The 24,529-nt window shown below is 37.3% G+C and overlaps 1 protein-coding gene across 1 annotated transcript in view; it reads left to right on the top strand.

Moving 5' to 3' along the window:
• The first annotated feature begins 12,953 nt into the window (after positions 1–12,953).
• The window catches only part of LOC120533860 (PDZ domain-containing RING finger protein 4-like), a 418,723-nt gene continuing 407,147 nt past the window's right edge, over positions 12,954–24,529 (top strand). Inside the window, exons 1-2 of the mRNA XM_039760906.1 lie at positions 12,954–13,770; positions 21,739–21,825. Of these exons, the coding sequence (XP_039616840.1) occupies positions 13,057–13,770; positions 21,739–21,825 (801 nt within the window). The 5' untranslated portion in view covers positions 12,954–13,056. The remainder of the gene's footprint in view (positions 13,771–21,738; positions 21,826–24,529) is intronic.

The following is a 24,529-nucleotide window of genomic DNA, read 5'->3' as shown; positions in this document are numbered from 1 at the left end:
GGAGTAGGGCATTTTCTTATATAAGGCAATTTTAGAAACAGGCTACATAATAATTTTGGTAATACTGCTCTTTATAACTAAAACAAAAGATTAGATAAAAAGTACATTTATAAAATTGTTTATATACAATTAAGTTGATCAGTAAAAACCATCCTTTTACATACTTATGGACATAACGTGTATTTGGGATGTTCTAAGAAAACCGCAATACCCAGAGAAAATTCAGACAGACATTAGAGGAAAATGCAGATTCTGCACAGGCTGGCCAAGATTTCAACCTGTTCCTTGAAGGAGTGAGGAAGCAGTGCTAACCAATGTGCCTCATTGGCCAACCCCTACTTGTAAAGTTAAATCAAGAATTATTTCCATAAATGGTTTCAGATAAAAATATATACAAATGACTGAAGACAAATGTAGACATTAAATTGGGTGGACTATGAAATATATCCTAGAGGAATTTCTACAAATCAACCTAGAAAAAGAGGAAACTTTTAATTTAATGTGCAGTAATATGTAAGAGGCTTAGGCCTTACTTACTCATGGAAACACTATTATATTAAAATAAATAATAAAAAATGTTACAAGTACATTTGACATTTTAAAAACAAGTCACCATTTTGTTTAACAGCCATTAGAATGTAAAAGTGAAGTAATTTGCCTTGATACACTGCTGCATAATACAGGGTGGCGCAGGGAAACAGGAAATTTTGGAACTAGGTGTTGGCAACCCTGGGGCATCGGCAGTTGTTTGGGACCAATGTAACCTTATTTAGAACTCCTTGCCATTGGTTATAATGGAGCAGTGGAGTGGTGTGCAACGAGAATTTGCTGTGAAAGCCTTTTGTAAGAATGGTGATAGTGTGACTGCTGTGCAAAGGGAATTTCTGAGTCATTACCAGTTACAAAGTCATGATCGTGTCCCATCTGCTCATGCGATTACAACATGGGTGCGTATTTTCAAAGAAACCAGTTCAGCCTTAAAAAGAAGTCCTCAGGTGGAGCCACTTCACATACTGCCCGACAATTGATGACAGCAATTGACACTTGTGTGGAATGTGCATTATTTCACGCAAAAGTGAAATTCCTTGGCCTCCGAGATCCCCAGATCTCATTGTTTGTGATTTTTTTCTGTGGGAAAATCTTAAAAGCCAAGTGTACCGCACATGTCCTGCAACCATTCCTGAACTAAAAAGTAGGATTGAGAAGGAAATCACTGGCATTCATCTTGACATATTACGTTGAACAATGCAGAATTTCCACAACAGGCTGTCAGAATGTGTATGGAGAAATGGACAACACCTTCATGATGTTTTCTTCAAAACATGAATATTGAATAAATATTGATTACCATCATTGATTGCATATCCTATACAATACATTTAATCATTAAATGTATTTTGTAAAGTGTTTATTCGTGCATTGAATTTCAATTGAAAATTTCCCGTTTCCCTGCGCCACGCTGTATTTTGAAGTTGTCCAGCGGTGAATTCATCTGAAAGTCTTTCAGAATTTGCTATAATTCTTCTTCGAACATTTTCCACTTTTTGTTCTTTACTTTATGCAAGTTATCACACAAAGCTTCAGTTATGTGGAGTTCAGGCCTCTGAAGTGGCCAATCTAACACTGATATGGTTCTTCCTGTACACTTCTCCTCCAAGCAGGTTTTATTTCTATTAGCAGTTAGAAGGGTTGTAATTTTCCTCATGTCTTTGGCAATATGTCATTTTCGAAAAGGTAGAGCACGATGATTCAAAATCTGCATATTTCTCTGCAGTTATCATTCTTTCCAGTTGGACAAGACTGCCAACATCATTGGCATTCCAGGTGACAGAGCAGCCACTAAGCTTCAGAGATGGGATAGATGGGCATCAGTGTACTTCTTGCCAACACTTCTTCCAAAATACTGGATGCTTTTTTTTTTAACCAAAAATTTCGGTTGATCTCTAAAACTTTCTTCAATTTGTTGTTACACTATGCATGCTACACTGGTTTTAGCCTGTCGTCTTTCTCCCAGAATTATTTGTTAGTATTACACACTGTTATTTCTTATTATTTATTATTTGTTACACACTCTACCAGATCATTTCTTTCTACATTCTTTGCATGGTCAACGCCTGTACTTTGGTGGTAGATGACTCTGCCAAATGATGAGCAAGCATTTCATTTCATTTAAGCATTGTTCATCAAATGCAGACAGCTCTTTGTGTTTTCTGCTACATTTTCTGTCTTCAGGCTACCTGTTCCCTTTAAAAATTTGTTATGACAGCTTGAAGACCACATCTTGAAAGTCTGGGTTGGTGTATTATTGTATCTGATTTAAGTCTTGTTGATACAGAATTATGATTTTTTTGTCTATCAAAGTGTAGTAGTTGAAAACCTCTATTTGGAATACTCATGAGAAAATAAAACTCTTATTTTCCAGAAAAGAAGTTTTAAAATGAATTTTCGGATGACATAAGTATTTGGCTCGGTAATATAAACAAATACGTAATTTTAGATATAAGCATTAAAAGTATTAGGAATAATTAAATAATGTGGGGGCTCACTAAGGTTAGAATATATTCCATTCATGTTGGTCTCATCACAATCCACAAACAGACAGTGCACAAAAGTGATGAGTGAAATACAAGCAATATATTGTACTGCTGGCTTGCCTTCATAAAAAGAATAAAGGAGTACTAGAGAAAGTTTAGAAAAGCATGACTACATGTATCACAGGACTGCAGGCAAGACGTTTTGAGGAAAGTCTGGGAAATTTTATTTTTTTCATATTAAGTAAACAATTAAGCAAATTCCTCTGTGCAAATTGTATGTTTATTTAACAAGTTTTTTAATTAATAACCATGAGTGGCATACCTTATCATAAACATATTTTTTTGCACAGCACTGCCTTAGGAGTAGTCCTTTGACTCTGTGCTTAGAACTTCTACCTTACAGCTTACATTATGGCTTAGTTACTATGTGTAGAGTTTACATATACTTTTTGTGTCCACATGAATTTTTCTCCAGGTACTCTGTTTTCTCTTCCACATCGCAAAAATATGCATAGTAAGCTGAATTAGGACTTGGAATTTGGCCAGTGTAGGAGAAGAAGATTGCATGCATGATTGTGCCCTGCAATGGACTCACACCAGCCAAAGTTTTGGTTCTGCCTAATGGCATGTTAAATTAAGACATAAAGCTACCAGAGTATCAGTCAGTCAGTCATTCATTTTCTAACCCGCTTAGCCCTGAACAGGGTCATGAGGGTCTGCTTGAGCCTACCCCAGCTAGCATAGGGTGCAAGGCAGGAACAAACACTGGACAGGGGACCAGTCCATCACAGAAGAATATCAGTCCTTGATTATATTTAATTTCAAATGTGTCTGAAACAGGTTTCAATAAAATTATAAAAGTCTTCCTTCTTTAAACTATTTCAAATAATTGTAAAAAGGAAAAACTTACACTATCAACCAATAATGTATTTTACTAATATATCACAAAACTGCATGGTCCTGCAGATTTGAAAGACATTTCAAAGGAGTTATCGGCAAGAAATAACTGTCAGAACACGATTTAAGTCATTGGCCAAAGTCTTAAAGAATAATGAGTACAATATTTCACAGATAACGTAAAAATTCAGACTGTAATTAGAGAAAGATACAGATGTCAGCTGGAAAGCCCTTTTAATTTCCTTTGCAGAATTCTTGGATAAAATGAAAAAATATTTATCAAGAGATGAAGCCAATAACTATAGGCAGTGTAATTTCTGGAACACTGAGTTATTATTTTTAAAAAATTATTTGTCTTCACCAATGGAATAGGATGTATAGCATCACAACACAGTGCAGCTTTAATTAAGTTTATTCGAAAAAGACGGATTCTTTGGTACAAAACACATCAATTGACACATAGAAATGCAGAATAAATATGACGTTGGCACAATTCTTAAAAATACATTTTAATAAATATATTAATTACATAATCACACAGTAGGGAGTGTTACCACCTTACAACACTTGCGCCTTAAAATATTGCTGACTCATGTGTTGTTACAGTACCCCCTACAGATATCAATCTAAATGCCTATCTATTTACAAACTACACTGAATATTTTATTTTTTATTTTACTGTTATGGTGTGTTAGTTAGCTACACAGACATGAAAGGGAGGAAAATTAGAGGTACTTAACAACAGGAGTACACACACAAATGATATTTGCACCAGCCAAACTAGAAAATACTTCAGGCAAGTCACCACCCTGTACATATTATAAAAATGATAATTTAAATGTCTGTCACCCCCAACAAAGTGTGACTACACTTCATTTCTGTCAGTATCTCTCTATTTCAATACTCAGTTACCTGTGGCAAGGATAGCTCGTCTTGCAAATACTTTGAATCCATGCCAGAATCACATCTGGGGTTAGAAACTTATAATGATCTCTGATCCTTGACTTACTCATTTCTGAAGAGTGTGGATGCTGCCTTATAATGTTCCATCATATCTCCAACCATGTAATATCTTAGCTCATGAGAAAATGAAACTGTCCCTCATAGTGACACTGTGTTTCCCACACAGATTTTGGGAAATATTCCCCCTTCCCTCTGTGGCATGGCAAAATTACTTTGCCAGAGCCTTGTCTCCATAATAGATAAATAACACCATTTTTTCTTGGTAAGTTGTTCAAAAGAAAAAACAAAAAGCTTCTGTTTGAAGTTTACAGTGTGACCTTGTGAATTTGTCTTGTGATTGATTTGCATCCTGCCAAGGGCTTGTTCTGGCCTAGATAGATAGATAGATAGATAGATAGATAGATAGATAGATAGATAGATAGATAGATAGATAGATAGATAGATAGATAGATAGATAGATAGATAGATACTTTATTAATCCCAAGGGGACATTCACATAATCCAGCAGCAGTATACTGATACAAAGAAACAATATTAAATTAAATAGTAATAACAATGAAAAAATAAAAATAAAAAAAGCAGACAATAACTTTGAGTAATGTTAGCATTTACTCCCCCGGGTGGAATTGAAGAGTCGCATAGTGTGGGGGAGAAACGATCTCCTCAGTCTGTCAGTGGAGCAAGACAGTAACAAAAGTCTGTCACTGAAACTACTCCTCTGCCTGGAAATGACACTGTTAAGTGGATGCAGTGGATTCTTCATGATTGACAGGAGTTTGCTTAATGCTCGGCGCTCTGCCACAGATGTTAAAATGTCCAACTTTACTCCTACAATAGAGCCTGCCTTCTTAACAAGTTTGTCCAGGCGTGAGGTGTCTTTCATCTTTATGCTGCCACCCCAGCACACCACCGCATAGAAGAGGGCACTCGCCACAACCGTCTGGTAGAACATCTGCAGCATCTTACTGCAGATGTTGAAAGATGCCAACCTTCTCAGAAAGTATAGTCTGCTCTGACCTTTCTTACATAGAGCATCATTATTGGCAGTCCAGTCCAATTTGTCATCCAGCTGCACTCCCAGATATTTATAGGTCTGCACCCTCTGCACACAGTCACCTCTGATGATCACAGGGTCCATGAGGGGCCTGGGCCTCCTAAAATCCACCACCAGCTCCTTAGTCTTGCTGGTGTTAAGATGTAAGTGGTTTGAGTTGCACCATTTAACAAAGTCTTTGATTAGCTTCCTGTACTCCTCCTCCTGCCCACACCTGATGCAGCCGACAATAGCAGTGTCATCAGCGAACTTTTGCACGTGGCAGGACTCCGAGTCATATTGGAAGTCTGATGCATATAGATTGAACAGTACCAGAGAAAGTACAGTCCCCTGCGGCGCCCCTGTATTTCTGAACACAATGTCAGACCTGCAGTTCCCAAGACGCACATATTGAGGTCTGTCTGTAAGATAGTCCACAATCCATGCCACCAGGTGTGAGTCTACTCCCATCTCAGTCAGCTTGTCTCTAAGGAGCAGAGGTTGGATGGTGTTGAAGGCACTAGAGAAGTCCAAAAACATAATTCTTACAGCACCACTGCCTCTGTCCAGGTGGGACAGGGATCGGTGTAGCATATAGATGATGGCATCATAATACAGCCAAGACAAAACGTTACTGAGCCTCTTTAGTCTTCAGATGATCCAGGTCTCCAGAGTTGTCAGTCTTTGGTAAATTGATCTGTTAGAATTATTTCTGTTAAACTGTAGTACTAGGGTGTTGTACCGTGTTAGGAATTATGAATGTAGAGAAAAGCCAAGCAAAATGACACCTTTTATTAGCTAACTAAAAAGATTACAATATGCTGAGTTGCCTCGAAAGCTTGTGTATTGTAATCTTTTAGTTAGCCAATAAAAGGTGTCATTTTTCTTGGCTTTTCTCTACATTCTGTTAAACTGTAAATTGCTTACAGTACATGAGTATGGTGTGAAAATTAAGATGAATCATATTCAAAATTGAAATATTTAAGATCTGCTTCACACAGAGGCCTATATGAATCTGAAATCATGCAGTTAAACAGAAGACACCTAACCTAGTAGCTAACCAAGTAAAATTCAATGCACTGAAAGGTCCATTCAAAATTTACAGTATTAGGTTGTTTTGAATGTTGATTTTAATCACCTTCATGTTGATATGGTGTCCATAAGTAAAGAAACTGTTAGCTACAAAAGCTAAAAAGAATGGAAGCCACCTACCTACCTGTCTTTTTCACTGAAGAAAATAAGTGTTAATGGAACAGCAGGGGGGAAAACATGGATTTGCCTTGGGAAAGAAGTTTAACCTACATGGCTTGTTGCACTAGCAGTTGATACTGGTCGGAACAAACTCTTTGCAACTTACATGAAACAAAGTAAGCCTGAGCAATGAATGTGTGCATAGAAACAAATACGTGCATATTAACATTGTTAATATAAAGTACTTGCCTTTACTTACACATTACGTAGTTAATGGGTTTTTTTCTGAACTGTTGGCTCTTTCATTTAATCAATCTATAAACAATGTTATACATCAATTTGTGCAAAACAATCCAACTGATGAAAAGGAATAATTACTTTCTAAATCACTTTTTCAAGATATTTCTTAATACAGTCTTGTTGCATAGCTTGTTCACTATGTTTTGTAAAAAACATGCATCAGCATTTGAAGAGTGATTTGCAATTTTGATTAACATTTCTAATTATATTAATATTATTGTAGCTTAAAGTCCACCAAACCATTTTTGAAACCATCATTTTGTATTCCATGGTTCAGTGAACTCAGAGCCTACCCTTTGTAGCACTGGGCACAAAGTAATTACCAACCTTTGCTGAGAAGCCATCCAGCCCATTTATTCAAATATCAATATTCCTTCACACTGTGTGAATTTAGAGTTTCCATTAAACTAGATATTTTCATGTTTTAGGTACACCAGAACAAAACCCATATGAGCATGATGAAAATGGGCACATTCAAAACAAGGACCAGATTGGGAATCAAATCCATGTTCATGTGTGTGTGATGCTGAGACACGAATGACTGTGCCATTGTAACACCCTTCATTTATTGTTATAACTCAACTTACTGCATAATTTTTAAATGTTCAAAAAACAGACTTTCAAGAAAACAGACTCTTAGCTTTATATACAGACAAGATACTGCAGAAACATTCCAGATAAACATTGCCAAGTATTTGAGTCATGGCACCATCAATCATTGAGTTACTGTTGCCAAAGTAATCATTGTAATTCACTTTGCTCTTATAATGAATATCATAGCTCTGTTTATTTAAAAAGTATACATAAACCATTCCACTGAAAACAATACACTGATGATCTTTCTGTTTTCACAACAGTAAATCTCATAGTTGGTCTATTTAAAAAATGCAGTTATGAAGTGGAGTTAAATTAAACTATGCTCCAAACTGATTTAAGCTGTTAACAGTTGAATGGGTGGACACAAGTTTGTTGTGCATAAGTACATTTTGCTTCAATTACATGAGGCAAGAATTCTTAAATGCCAACATCTCAATTTATTTGCTCGACACTATTATTTTCATTCCTTTAAAAATCTAACTTTTTTTTTATAGGTTTATGGTATGATAGAAAACAAATATGTACACATTTGTACAATTTGGTTAGTGAAAATTGTACTAATTGATTACATATTTCACTAGCTAGGTTTGTATAAGGACTGGTTAATGCTGTAGAGCAGAGTCTTGCAACAAGGCACTGCTTGTGTTGAGTCGATGTGTTCTTTATTTTCCTCTGTGTGTTTTCTTCTGGGTTCTCCAGTTTTCTTTCCACATCCTAAAGATGTATATGTTATAAAAACTGATAATACCAACATTTCCAAGCAGGAATCAGGAGTTCCTATTCCTTCCTTTAGCACACCATTTGTAATTGGCCCATCCTATCTGTATCTAGTTTTAAATCAACATGTATTACACAGCAGTCACATGATAGGGGTTAGTGTTAGATGGTGATGCCACTCAAGAATTGTGTTAGTTTACCTGTATGACAGTGACCATCTAGTGGATGTCTGATTATAGACTTTCCTAAATGAACATTTATTGTACCCTTTGTTTTCCCTGTATTTTTGATGAATCACACGGATCTGCATCGCAATTTAACTGTACGCAGTGTCAAACCTAACACTGAAGGGTAGAATGCCATGCACTCTTGTGTCTGTAACATGACATGCCAACATGTGTCTGACTGAGGCAGTGTAGTCTGGATGTGTGTGGGGGTCTCTGGGTTCTAATGTATTAAGGAAATAAGTCACATTTTTATTGTTTAGGTGTTTATTTTAAAAAATGCAAAGAATCAAAATGTTCATGCTTATAAAATATTTGATCTACCCTGATTGCTCATAATTGTTAAATTAAAATATGGGAATTGGAAAAATCATAGAATACTGGCATTGGTTACCTATAATGTTAATGTAAAAAACAAAGATGAATGTGTGCAGTGCTCCAGGAAAACTTTAAAGATGAACATACAGTAACATATTCATGTAAATAAAGATGGCATAACTGTTCCATTCATTAACTGATGTTAAGTATTCTTTGTTCAATCTATAAAGGATTTATGAGAGTACTACTTATGCTATAAATTACAAAAATGTCTAAGCACTGTAGATGCCACACAGGCTGGACAGGCATCCCGACCAGGAGAGGGAACAGACCTGGAGGGAAGGACTGGAAACGGTGGATGGACAGCCCACTAAAAAGAGAAGTTGCTGGGTTTTTTTTATTCCCCCAACACACTAGATGGCAGAAGCCCTGGAGGTCGGTGCACAGTAAGAAGCCAGAAGGGCATGCTGGGATATGTAGTCCGGCAGAGCAGCCCTGCTGGGGTCACTGGGTGCCACGAGAGGGTGCTGTAGGGAGACAAGTTCCCTATTATGGACTTCTATTTGACCCGGAAGTACTGTCATCAGGCAGTCACCCTGGCACCGGAAGTACTCCTGGGTCTGTGATAAAAGAGACTGCACTCCCTTATTCAAGTGAATCGGAGCTGGAGGTAGTGGAGCAACGCTTGAGTGGAGGAGGGTAGTTCGGTAGGAAGAAAAAGAGAGACATTGTGAGAAAGACCTGTATTTGCTTTTTTGTTTTGTTCTTTATTTTGCCTTATACAATTTCTCGCATTAGGAATTTGTTAGTTTTTGCATACCCCTTGGGGTCAGAGTGCATGGTCAGCCATTGTACAGTGCCCCTGGAGCAATTAAAGGTTAAGGGCTATGCTGAAGGGCCCAGCAGAGTAGGATCTCTTTTGGCAGTGATGGAGATTTGAATCGGCAACCTTCGGGATACCAGCGCAGATCCTTAGCCTCAGAGCCACCATTCCGCCCATTTGGAAGGACTTAAAATAAAAACCTTTGATTATTTGAACCTGGAACTGGACTAGTGTGTTCATGTTAGGGTTTGGGGCTCACTGACTCCCTGGGTTTATCACAGCACTTGTAAAATTAACAGCAAGTAGTCCTGAATTAAATGTGGGTATAATGTAAGCTGATGATCTGAGCACTAACTTCTAACGACATGGAAGAGAACAGACTAAATTGATTCTTAAAATTAAACATGAAAAACAAGCAACTGATGTCTAGGATGTGTTGCCTCTTAACTGAGGGAAAATGTTTGTGAGATTTTAAAGTGGGGGAATAAAAAATATGGCAAATAAAAGAGTGGAAAATGGGAAAAGAACTGACACAACACGTGAGCTTAACTATCAAGCTTACTAAATAAGAATCCTGGGGATTTCCTTTGTCAGAGAGTTTTAACATAAAAGATAACACAATATACTGTACAATGTACTGTGTGTACACACAAAGTAGGAACTGAAGTACTAGAAACAACTAATTAAAGAGTGTTTAACTAAAGCACAAACTAAAGCCTCTCAGTATTGCCAGGCAAGGACTTTCCCTCAGGAAAAGCCCAATTTGTTATGACTTCCCTTCATGTTCGTTTGATATATTACAAGGAAAGGAGATCACTTTCTTCTGTCACTATCGGTGATAACTGCATTTCTAGAAGCCACATCGTATATATTTTCTCTCATCGCCTCTAACTCACCCAAAGCTAATAACTTCATTACTTTAGTGGACTAGAATTTGTCACATGCCACTTGATAATGACATTTTCAGACATATGATATAAATAATTGTACAAGTAAAAGAAGACAATTATGTCCATCAAGCTTGTTTGGTTAGGTAAAGGTTAAGTTACCTATTATCTCATACATATGTTTTTAAGGTTCAGAGTCATAAATTTACATGCTTGCTTGGAGTTTTTTTTTTTTAATTCCTCTAACTTCTGGTATGAATAAGTGCCCTTTTACTCTTACTTTTACATTTTACCAGTGTCCTTAGGTATGAATTTATTTCAAAGGATTATTTTGAATTAATTGCTTCAGTTGTAATATGCATGGGCGGCACGGTGGCGCAGTGGTAGCGCTGCTGCCTCGCAGTTAGGAGACCCGGGTTCGCTTCCCAGGTCCTCCCTGCGTGGAGTTTGCATGTTCTCCCCGTGTCTGCGTGGGTTTCCTCCGGGCGCTCCGGTTTCCTCCCACAATCCAAAGACATGCAGGTTAGGTGGATTGGTGATTCTATATTGGCCCTAGTGTGTGCTTGGTGTGTGGGTGTGTTTGTGTGTGTCCTGCGGTGGGTTGGCACCCTGCCCAGGATTGGTTCCTGCCTTGTGCCCTGTGTTGGCTGGGATTGGCTCCAGCAGACCCCCGTGACCCTGTATTCGGATTCAGCGGGTTAGAAAATGGATGGATGGATGGATGTAATATGCATTTTGAAAATATAAATTAGATCCCAATGGTGGTGCCGTGCTTACTCATTAGAACCTCATCTGTCTAAGTACCTGGGTTTGATACCCAGCATATTCACATGTGCATAGTTTGCAAATTCCGCTTATGTAAATGTGGGCTTTCTCCCAAGTATTCTGCTCCCCTTGACTTCCCAACACTTGGATACTGAATTTCGTCTGATATCATAATGATTATGTGTGTGGAACTATGTGATATGATGGTTTAGGTGGACTGACACCTATCTTGCATGTAATGCTTCTCTATTTGGTTCAAGCTATAGGTAAAATAAACAATTCAGAAAAGGTTCCCACATAACCTGTTTTGTTAGGCACTGAAGAAGTTAATTTTAGTGCTTTTCTCTCTAGTTTTGACACCAACTTTTTAATTATGTTTTGATGGGACCTGCGCAAGCCTTGAACTTTAGTAAAATATGCTATAAGTAGGCAAGTCTTGCATTAGTTTTAATGAATTTAACCAGGTCCTTGACAAGAAAAGTTACTCGTATATTCCTGTTGCCAAACCTCCAATACATATTTACTGCCAAAAGGGAACAAGGCTGTAAGTAATTCTGACTGAGTTTTGGTGTATGTTGTCCCCAATACACCAGCTTTTGGGCCCAATAATGCTGTCATTTGTACTACTTTAAGTGTGGCCCAGTTTGCATTCAGTTAATGCTTCATTTACGGTCAAGTAGTATACTCTAAGTGAAAACAATATACAATAAGTGAGGCACACATGGATAAAATATAATAGAAAATGTTCATTTTTAAGAAATAAACCAATAACTTTCTATACTCTTTCACAGAACTCACTGTGTGACACTCAAATGCCAAATATGTTAGCAGTAATTGTCATCTTTATTCATAGTATTACTTCTATAGTAGAAATGTACATCCATCCATCTTCCAACCTGTTGAATCCAAACACAGGGTCACGGGGGTCTGCTGGAGCCAACCCCAGCCAACACAGGGCACAAGGCAGGAACCAATCCCGGGCAGGGTGCCAACCCACCGCGACATCATGCGTTATTTAAGCTTCATATTCAAATGACTATAAAAATGAATAGAAATGATAAGAATAAAAATACAGCAGTCATTGATTGTAGTTACCCACCAATTATGTTGAGAAATGCATTATACTGTAAATAACTGAGAGTTAGAGTTATCCTAAAACTTTTGGTTCAGACTTAACTCACAAAAATGTCTTTAAAAGTCTACTTACTGCATGCAGTTGACGTTTTCAACTACATATTCATTTGAAAATAGCCAGTTAATTTCTACAAATAATTTACAGCAAACAAGATTCAAGAATCGGGCGCATGATTTGCCCTTTTACCCGTTAAGCTATTAGACACACGATTCAGTTGCTAAAATTGGGAAATATCTTTTGTTTAGTCTAAAATATCAAGAAGGACGAAAGTCAGAGAAAAGCGAGTGGAAACTGAACGATCGCCCTCATCTGTTTTGCATTACTATTTTCGCGTGCGCGACATTCAGAATCTCGAATAAAAAAGTAATGCGTTTCATAACTTTGTACCGATATTCTTATGTTGTTTTGACACTCACTATTAATTATCTGTTAGTAAGGGCTGCCAAGGTAAGTGATGAACTGAAATTGACGAATACAGAAAAGAAGACAAATAGCAGGCGCTTCCTTTAGTGACTTTACGGTAAAGCTCGGAACTGCTGAAAACTTCATACCAAACAAACCTTGAAGTCAGTGACACAGAGCCAATGACTGAGTTGCAGTCTCCGAGGAGTGAGGGCGCCGGGAGAAAGTTTTCTGATTCCGCGGAATGGTGATTACCGTTTAACAAACACCATGGGGTTTGAGTTGGATCGTTTTGTCGGAGCCGTGGACCCGGATTTCAAGTGCAGGCTGTGCAGCAAAATTCTGGAGGAACCCCTGTCCACCCCGTGCGGACACGTTTTCTGTGCAGGCTGCCTGTTGCCTTGGGCGGTGCAGCAAAGACTCTGCCCGCTGCAGTGCCAGCCCATCTCCGCCAAAGAGCTGCACCAGGTCCTTCCACTTCGGAATCTCATCTTGAAACTGGACATCAAGTGCGACTACAATGCCAGGGGTTGTACGAAGACCGTCAAGCTGCAGGAGTTAAGAGACCACGCCGAAATGTGTGACTACAGCCCTTCACAGTGTAGGAATAAAGGATGCAACGAAGTGTTCAACCTCAAGGACATGGACTCTCACATGAGGGAGAGCTGCGAGTACAGACCAGTGGGCATTTGCCAGAAGGGTTGTGGGCTGGTGCTGCTGCATAAGGATGTGGCACAGGGAAGTCACTGTTGCTTGCGAGCCCTCCGTGCCCAGAACGTGGCCCTCCAAGTGAAGAGCGCGGCGTTGGAGCAGGAGGCAAAGAAGCAGGCGGTCCGTTGGGGTAAACGGGAAAAGTCGCTTCTGGCTCAGGTCTCGGCGCTACAGAGCGAAGTACAGCTGACTGCACTGCGCTGCCAGAAGAAGTTCAACCAATACGTGAGCCGAATGAGCAGCCTCAGCAAACCCGTTGGCTTGCAGTGCACGGTGAGTTGGAGCGCAAACGTCGCATAGCATCGCGTCCCGAGTGGACGGTTCCACGGCCTGGGCTGGGCTGTGGGGCTTACGGGAAACTTTTGTGACCGAGAGCCAGCTGTGCTCCCAGAACGCCAGGGCAAGCGGGGCGCTTGGTTACAGATGGAACACGTCATGGGTTCTCCCAGACTATGCCGTGCTGCTTTTTGGAAAACCGTCTCCTGTCGACAAATCTCATTGGACATGCACTTGGAAAATGCGATAGGATTCTCCAGGGTCCCAGCTGGAAGTGCAGACCAATCCTCAACCGGAGTGGGAAAATAGCTTAGCTTAGAATTATGGGCAAGGGATTTTAAACTCTCGATTTCGAGCAGGAGTTTTAAATAGAGCGGCTCTGTGGTCATGCGTAGTTTACTAAGAACAGATCGGACTAAAAAGCGCACGAAAGAAAAGAAGCTCAATAGGTAGCAACAAAATCCGTTTTCACGTTGCTGCTTAGTAAGAGGGAGGGAAATACATCAATAAATGCACACTTTAGTCTCTGAAGTTTCAGAGTGAAAATATATGATGACTACTTGATGTTTATAAACGATCCATTAAGGCATTGCAAACCTCAGAGTATGTTACACAGATTTGCTTTAAAAATAACATACCGTTACGGCAATTAAGTAACACCAGTAGCTTGATTTAAGCAGACACGATTTAAAATCAGTATACTGTAAAACATTTTAAGTTGTTACACACAACCTGTCTTTAAAGTCGTTTTTGAGATAGCATTACCATTTTATATGGAAAATTATATTTTACATTTAGCATTATTAAGTGTTTTTGTTTCTCGTAACATGATCAAAAATACAGTATCAGTAATTTTGTAGTAACTTGCTAGAGTGAGCATCATGCCGAACAACTTTTACGGTGAGACAGTAGTTTAGATTTTTTTTCCCTCACATGTATCACAGGCCAAGTGTCTCATACAGTATGTAGGTAGTGGGCATTGAAAAGATAAAAGTCCACAAGCCGCCATGCCACACTACAGTACGCGCTGTTTCATTCATTTTATAAGGTCACGGAAGTGGGGTCTATCCTTGTAGCACTGAGCAGACTTATTAAAAGCAACCTGTAATGTTAAGATCTGATAATTACTTATTAAGTGATGGACATGTTTAAAATCAGTTGTAGACTTGTGATAATTTAGAAATTATGGAAACTAACTGGAACTGGTAATTGTTACAAATGAAGCTCTACAGCAGTGTTAAAATACAGTATTTGAAAAATAAGAAAGGTAAAATATTCAGTATTAAATTACCAGGTTTTTAAAAGAGTATTGTGCTTATTTCCTTAATAAATTTAGTATGTTAAGATACAGATACAGAGAGAATATTGTCAAAAGTATCAGCTTGGACTTTTCGCCTTGTACCCAGTGTTCTTCACACACCCTTAACACCATCAAGTATTATGTTTAAAGGACAGAAAATGAATAACCAGGGAGGTACAGTGGCAGAGACATTACTGCTGCTGCTTCACAGATTCAGGGGACTTTGATCAAGTCCTGGTGTAGTTACTGAGTTTGTAGTTTGGTCATTTTCAATGTGTCTGCAAGGCTTCATCTCTAGTTATTCTGGTTTCTTCCAGCATCCCATAGATACGCATGTCTGTGTTAGAACATGTCTACATTAATCCTGTAGGGGTAAGTGTATTCTTGTGTGTTATGTACCTTGTTGGGGACTAACATGATATCCATGATGAATTCATACATTGCCCCTGATACTTCAAGGATTAATGTATATTTGGGAATACAATGAGTAGGTGGTAAAATAAACTATTTAAAATAAATTAATGCCGTATGGTACATATTGCTTACTGAAGAATTTTTCAATTTATAATGCATTATACCGTGAAAGGCTGGTGTCCAGTGTTGCTGGGATAGACACCCTTCATCCCATAATTGGATAAAACAAATTTAAGAAAGTTATGTATTCTAATACAGTATCGTTTTTGTACATAATTAAAAAAGACTGAAAGCAATATTAAGACAAAATTAAGATCATGTTTAAGTGAAGTGAAAAAAATGCTATCTGTAGATTAAATACAAGATTTTTAAACCAGTGCTTGAACACATTCTGCTTTGATAATTTCTCCATAAAAAATTAATTGACTCTCAAGATGACATAAGTACTTTAGGCATAAAAATTAAATCTGGCAATTGTCCTGTACAAATTGATTTGACGCAACAGCTTTTGTCATAAGACATTTGTATGATAAGATACTGTGATGTCAGGAACGCAGAGTTTTCAAATGATGGTTGTCCTTTGAATGCTTACTTCAGCATGTAATGAAAAAACTTCATTTTAAAGAAGAAAAAAAAACCACAGACATTGAAACTAAGAATTTTTTGTCTAATATGAAATCAGGATGGCATGATACTAGATTCTGTAACTTTACAGTTTTGTGGAATTTCCACTTTTTTCCAGTGTTTGTATTGTTCTTTTTCTGGGTACTCTTTATTTCCTCTCACAACCTTAAAAACTTGCATGACTGATTATTTAGCAGTGCTATAAGTGACAATATAAGTGACTGAGTGTTCCATTAGATGGACTGGTTCCTGCCTTGTGCTGGATAATTCTGGAATAGGTTCTGGCCTTCTGGAACCCTGAACTGGATAAGTGGGAACATTATATGGATGGATATTTGTGATATATTATGCAGAATAGAGTGGTATATTAACTCGCTGAACAGTAGCGCAATTGAAATTTAGATGCAGTGTGTGGGGAGTTTCCACATTTTCTGTGTGTTGCAAGCATTTCAATGAAGTGTTGCTGTATCCTCCAATAGTCTATGGAGGTGAGCTTTATTAAAGATTGGTAATCAGTGTACTGTGAGCTAGTTTGTTTATATCTCCAAGAACCTGAGTGTGTTCCGTAATTGCCTGGCATATCATGGAGTGATGATTCTTGTTTTGGGGAATGCCCTGGTATATCATGACCTTATATTAGATAAAGATAAAAATTATTTGATGGATGAATGGATAATGGGGAGTATTTGGCCATTACCTGTGGTTAAGTATAGGATAATATACTTGAAGAACAGCTCTGTAAACATGCTATATGCTCAGTGACAAAAGTTAAATATAATACTTTCAATCTAAGAAACTCGTGTAAAAGAGAAATGGTTGATGGTGCAAAATACTGAAGTTCACTGAGAAGTGGAACAACATGTAACATTTCATCTGTGACAAGAGAAAAACAAATCAGCTGATTTTAGAATCATAGTAGCAACCTTAATTCAAGAGATAGTGAGTATTTTATAACATGACTGCCTCCAGTGATGTAAATAGTTTATAACACATATGGATGAACAACCAAATGTAAAGCTGAAGCGTGGATGGTCTGGATTTTTTGGGTTGTGTTTAATCAGAAATGTATAGACCCATTTAAAAGCATATTGTGACTTTGTGTTTGAGGGCTTTGCAGACTGTAAAAGCTACACACCTCGATGTTAGTTAAATTAGGTGAGAATACAGTGGTCTGCACATGACACTTCCCCCATTCTGTGGTCATATGTTAAATACATGATTCAATGCATGTGAAAAAATGTTTTTAGCCTGAGATATTGTTTTCCTCAGACATTGTTCAGAGGGATATGATTGAAAATTGTTTATTTAAACATTTACTTTTCTGTGAGGAATAAAGAGTTTATTGTGAAGAATGATAGCTCTATATGTTGAAAAGAAGGGAGCAGTAATATGACTATGATTTTGTGTAGGTGTGTGTAGGGAACTCACTCCAATGCCAAAGCATTTTGGTTTGTGTAAGAATAGACTATGAATGAAAACCTTACTTGACACTGGAAGTGTAGTTACATTGAATTTCAAAATGAACTGCTCTTGTAAATGGTCAGGATGTAATAATTTTGCTGTCACTTTAGTACATTGTGACATGAAAACCTACATCATGACTCATACACAGCCAAATGAATAATTACTGGCAAAATGCTTAGGTAATACCAGTGACATGTTAAAAGAAAGTACATATGCTCAGTGGTCATCTTAGTAGTTATACCTATCAAGTACTGAGTAGGACCCTCTTTTGCTAACATAATATTTTGATATTTCTAAAGGGATGGAACTGACACTACTGTAATTTTAGCTAAGACAGGTTGAGATGATGCATGCATTGCAACATACCTTGTTATCCTTTGGGTATTATCTGCTTGAAAAATGGCCATAGCAGGATGTACATTTTTCAGCAAAAATGCATAAGTATGCTGTGGCATGCAGATATTGGTCAACTGACACCTTAAAAGACTTAATGTGTGCTAAGAAGATATTCCCACACCATAACACTAGCTCCACCAGTATATACCATTGGCATAAGATAGGATGTATCCATGGATTCATGTTGTTTACACCCAAACTCTGATCTTGCCATCTGCATATTACAATAAAAACTGACATTCATCTAGGAAGGCAACATTTTTCAAATTTTGATATTTATTTGCCCACTTTAACCTCATCTTGTTATTCTTAGCTAACAGGAGTAATGGCTGTAGTGCATCTACTTTACAGTCTGGAACATTATGCAATGAGAGATACCCTTCTGTAAATCATTGTTTTCAAAGAGCTTTTATTAGAGTATGTACAGCCTTTCAGGTTTCCTTGAATAATCTGGCCTTTCACATCTGACCTCTTTAACGAACAAGGTGTTTTCACCCATAGAACCATTGTTGTGTTTTTTATTTTTTGTTTTTTTTATTTGCAGTATTTTCTGTAAACTCTTGAAAACTCCAGCAACATCCAGTAAGGAGGCAACTATGATGCTGAAACTAACCATGTAAAGCACCAACAACCATACTATGGTTAGAGTCACTTAAATCAAGCCCATTCTGATGTTTGGTTGAACAACAGCTAAATCTTATGATCATGTCTCCATGCTCCATATATTTTGATTTACAAATACATGGCTGGCTGTTTGTAGCTGCAGATTATTTGTGTTTACAGACAGGTGTACTTGATATATGTGATAAAAAAACAATGTAAATATAAACCTGAATGAATTAATGACTGAACAAAGGTAGGACTCAGGTGTGTAGTGGAATGTACTGTACATAGTGACAAAAATAGGCATAGTTGACAGAACAAAATGGGAAGTTTAGTTAGGAACTGATAGAGCTTGCAAGGATGTGGGGTTCTCCAAGGATATTGGTGTGTCCAAATCAGCGAGGAAAGCATGTCTGCACCCAAAAGGATTTTAACTTAGGAATGTGGGAAGCTCAGAAAATTACCTAAATGGCTGCTAAATATGGATATTTCCATTGAGGAACTGGACATAGTTAAAAGCTTTAAACCTGGATAGAGAATTTTGTAACAGCCCATTGGGAGGAGCTTGTGCAAGAAACTGTCTTTATCAATATCCACATATGAGAGATGAAAACATTGTTCAGGATCATAACCCACGTTTATATGCAATTCAAATAATGTGTAACACGGTGGAAAAGTAATCATTAAAGCCTTTTTAAATTGATTATATTGATCCTCAATTCCTGTAATTTGTTTGGGAGTAATCTGGGGAAGGAAATAAGAAGATTAGAGAATCAAGTTTAACAAAATTTACCAAGTGATTACCTTATATAATAACTTTGTTCAGTGATTTCTGCTCTTAGAGACATTTTAGCTCTATTATACATTAGTGAGGTTACCTTTGAAAAAACAGCTGTATTCATTGTTGAGTCATTATCAAAGTCCTCATCGGGTTTGGTCCAGTTTCTTAATAATTTCTCAGCTTGTTCATTATACAAAGTAAGCTGATTGTTTTTGGTGTTTAGCTTTTGTTAATAAGCAAGAATCATGATTCGTATTCAGGTGCTGGAGCTTATAAACATAACAGTGTGTCTAGTTGAAGAATAATTGTGAAAATAATAATTAAAACATAAGATTTAGTTATCTGTTGTTTACTTTCATAGTTTTTGTTAATTTATGAAAACTGCTCCTATTTGAAATTAAAAATAGAAAATATGCATTTACGTACTGAATCTACACTCACCTAAAGGATTATTAGGAACACCTGTTCAATTTCTCATTAATCCAATTATCTAATCAACCAATCACATGGCAGTTGCTTCAATGCATTTAGGGGTGTGGTCCTGGTCAAGACAATCTCCTGAACTCCAAACTGAATGTCAGAATGGGAAAGAAAGGTGATTTAAGCAATTTTGAGCGTGGCATGGTTGTTGGTGCCAGACGGGCCGGTCTGAGTATTTCACAATCTGCTCAATTACTGGGATTTTCACGCACAACCATTTCTAGGGTTTACAAAGAATGGTGTGAAAAGGGAAAAACATCCAGTATGTGGCAGTCCTGTGGGCGAAAATGCCTTGTTGATGCTAGAGGTCAGAGGAGAATGGGCCGACTGATTCAAGCTGATAGAAGAGCAACTTTGACTGAAATAACCACTCGTTACAACCAAGGTATGTAGCAAAGCATTTGTGAAGCCACAACACGCACAACCTTGAGGCGGATGGGCTACAACAGCAGAAGACCCCACCGGGTACCACTCATCTCCACTACAAATAGGAAAAAGAGGCTACAATTTGCACGAGCTCACCAAAATTGGACAGTTGAAGACTGGAAAAATGTTGCCTGGTCTGATGAGTCTCGATTTCTGTTGAGACATTCAAATGGTAGAGTCAGAATTTGGCGTAAACAGAATGAGAACATGGATCCATCATGCCTTGTTACCACTGTGCAGGCTGGTGGTGGTGGTGTAATGGTGTGGGGATGTTTTTTTGGCACACTTTAGGCCCCTTAGTGCCAATTGGGCATCGTTTAAATGCCACGGGCTACCTGAGCATTGTTTCTGACCATGTCCATCCCTTCATGACCACCATGTACCCATCCTCTGATGGCTACTTCCAGCAGGATAATGCACCATGTCACAAAGCTCGAATCATTTCAAATTGGTTTCTTGAACATGACAATGAGTTCACTGTACTAAAATGGCCCCCGCAGTCACCAGATCTCAAACCAATAGAGCATCTTTGGGATGTGGTGGAACGGGAGCTTCGTGCCCTGGATGTGCATCCCACAAATCTCCATCAACTGCAAGATGCTATCCTATCAATATGGGCCAACATTTCTAAAGAATGCTTTCAGCACCTTGTTGAATCAATGCCACGTAGAATTAAGGCAGTTCTGAAGGCAAAAGGGGGTCAAACACCGTATTAGTATGGTGTTCCTAATAATCCTTTAGGTGAATGTATATGTATGAAAGGTAACCTATGGTTAAAAATAGTATGACTACTAGAACCAGTTAAGGTACATGTTCTAATGCTCGTAAGGTGTATTTGTGGGTAGTGCTCTAGAGTACTGGCATAAGTTTGAATGCTGTAATTTATTGGCATAATACAAATACTAGCTTCTTCTGAGATTAGTTGCCAGTAACAAATATGGTACTGATGATTCTTACAATTAAAATAAGAATACTACAAACAGTATTGTCTCTTGCTAATTGTATGTCCCCTATCTCTTCATGAGCAGTAAGTAGTTCTAAAAAAAATCATGTATCATCTTGACATTCATCTAATGAATGAATCTTCAATCTAATTCTTTAGCAAAGCTTAGGAGATAGCCTGTTGCACTGAAAAGTGCAACAACATTGCTTGATTGCATTAAATAAATGTAACTTCCAGCAGAAGAAAACAATAACAAGCAAATCTAATTACCTATTTTTCTGTGGCAGAGCAGGAGGCAGATTGGCACAAAGTTAAAGGTTCAGCTACAAGAGAGAACTGGTCTGTGGTGGAGGCAGCACAAACCTGTTGTAATATTCTGTAACAGTTTTTATCCATTGTACTGTACTGTCCTTGGCTTTAGCTGAAATTAATCTTGCAGCCAGACTCTAGTTTATTACACAGTACACAAAGATTATGGGGTTTTCAAAATAAATGATTAAGCCCTTGCACTCATTATCTTTCCTTTTCTTGAAGGGAGGAGAACAGAAGCCACTTAGCATAATTCTCCACAAGGAAAGTGACACTCTAGGATTCAATATTATTGGTGGCAGGCCAAGTCAGGTAAGTTATTTTAACTATTTTACAAAAAAGGTACATAAGCTATAATGCATTTTTTTGTTTTTGAGGAAAGGGGAATATTTAATTAAAGATGTATTTGTTTGCTAGATGAAGATGTTTGTTTTAGAGTCAATATATATTTAAATGGAATACCTCTATAAAGAGAGGTTGGCAGTTAAATTAAAATATAACACTTTGAAATGTATATTCTAATTTCATTTGTCAATGATACAACTGGATGTATAAAAAGTTTACATTTCCTTACAAAAAATATTAAGAAAGAAAACTTATTTTTAATGGCCTTATTGTGTGTAAAGTACCATATCTGTCTGCTTGCCTGTAACACTCTTGCATTCCAACAGGGATACTGGGATTTTACTATTTTATAGCTTTCCAGCACAATGAACAGTATATTATTCAGTATTATGTTTTAGTCAGGATAAATTACAGCTGTCTGTTGCCATTCTTTGCAAATTGCAGAAGTAATTTACTTTACAGCAGTGCTCAAATGTGGATTAGTTAGTAAGTTGTGTTCCTTATACAGGCGACAGCAGTATAAAAATATTGTAGATGTTGTTGGGCTAAACTGATGCACGTTTAGACAAAACAATATAGAAATAGAGCATGGGTCAAATTACCTTTAACCTTCCTTTGTTATGGTCTGAAAAGGAAAGTAGAGAGAACTACAGGAAGAGTAAAACAAGGTTCCCAAATCAGTGACTGAAAATGTGTTATTTTGAGTGCAGTGATGCATTCCTTCATTCAAAATGCCAGGGTTGAACCATATTTTAAACAAAAGAAAACTGAAAGAGCAACATTAAAAAAGCAACAAATGAAAAACAATTGAGCAAAGAACAAAAACAAGGGGTGGTATGAAATACCTTGAATTATTGTTAGTAAGAATCACAAGTAAAGCAGTGAAATCTTTAAAAATTAGCCAAATGTGTTTTTGTTCTGTTAGTGCTGTAAAAAAAAGGCAACTAGTCACTTCAGCCTTTCCCATCACTAAAAATCAGTACTTGAGACAAGCACTTATACATGTTAAACATCATATCATCAAATCTGTTTTTTAAGTAATAACTTTGTTGCTTTTTTATGGTCAATAAAGCCATAAAAAACAACTATTCAGTTACAAATTCAGATGGGCCAAATTTGTAAACCAAGAAATTTATCTGGGCCAGACATTTTCAGTAGCCAGTAAGCAGCGGGTAATGACAAATTTAAACCAATACAAATGAATCCCTTGAAAAAAGAGGTAACGCTTATTTATTGAATTCCTTTTAAATTGGGTAACTTCTGACACAGACACGTCATCCAGCGCGTAAAAAAATAATAAAAAAGTTATAGCTGTGCAGAATCTGAGGTAGTAGCAATAAAATATAAAGTAAATATTTTGGTCCTATGTGACCCAGACACATCACAAGTGCATTTAAAAGAATAAAAAATAACTATCAATGCTATCAAAGCTATCAGTGCACAAACCCTTAACAAGTGATAACAGTAACTAACACATGAATACATAATCTCTAAATTTCTTTTAAATCGCCATGTGTGACTAGCAGTGCCTTTTTTTTAAGCAAAATGTGGCGGTACACATTTGTTGCGTTTGAGGTACTGTGACAGTATACAGTAGAGTCAGAGAGTCCTAGCACTACATGTTTAATTTATTTGGTGAAAAAACATAATTAAAATCTGAAATTCACAAATAGCCAAGTAAAATGATAATTCTTTGTATTTATATAGCTGTTTACTCACTACAACAACAACATTCATTTATATAGCACGTTTTCATATTAATGATGTAGCTCAAAGTGCTTTGCAAGATGAAGAAAGAATAGTTTATAAAAAAATTAAAAATAAGATTAGGCTATAATAAGTAAAAAAGAAATAAAGTAAGGACAGAAAAAACAAAAGAAAAACTCCAGAGGGCTGGAGAAAAAAAAAATGGAGTGGTCTCCCCTAGACTTTCTCATATACTCAGATATCGGGATGGATATTTGAGGAGTAAACAGTAAGACAGTGATTATGTTTTTATATTATGTACATTAAAGAACCATCAACAACAAATCAAATCAAATTAATTATACATTGAACAATTATTATAAAAGTAAAGTTGAATAAATCAGACCCTGCATCTGCATGAATAAAAGGTAAAGTACCACTTCCGGTTAGCAGAAATATCCCAAAAGTTGATAGAAATCTACGTTTTGTACCTAATACTTGTATGCACAATTTGGTTGACGTAAATATAAGCATACTCAGGTTATCATGTTTACATACACACACACACACACAGACAGACACACAGACATAATTCCAAAAATGGTATTTTCGGACTCAGGGAGGTCTTAAACGTCGAGATTCATCAAAATTTTGACATTGAATTTTTGGACAATTATAATACTTTCCCTATACTTCGTATACAAGAAAGTAAAAAACGAAATCTACAGGGGTTCCAAGGCCACAAGACCGCCCAGCTGTCACTTTGCGAACTTCCCGCAGGGAAGACCTGGGACGCAAACCCAGTATTTTCTTATCGCGAGTTATCATTATGCCACCTGCGTAGCCATGTTGTACTGTATAATATTGTGGTCAATAGTTTTAAATTATAAACATAAAATTTCTGAAATTGAAGAATATCAACCGCAGGATAATAACAAGCTCTACATTATATAAAAAAGTTATATAGTCCTGCAAAGCAATCAGT

Source organism: Polypterus senegalus, chromosome 8 (assembly GCF_016835505.1).
Source record: "Polypterus senegalus isolate Bchr_013 chromosome 8, ASM1683550v1, whole genome shotgun sequence".
NCBI classification, from domain to species: domain Eukaryota; kingdom Metazoa; phylum Chordata; class Cladistia; order Polypteriformes; family Polypteridae; genus Polypterus; species Polypterus senegalus.
Note: the sequence above shows the minus strand (reverse complement) of the source record. Positions and strands in the feature narration are given on the sequence as shown.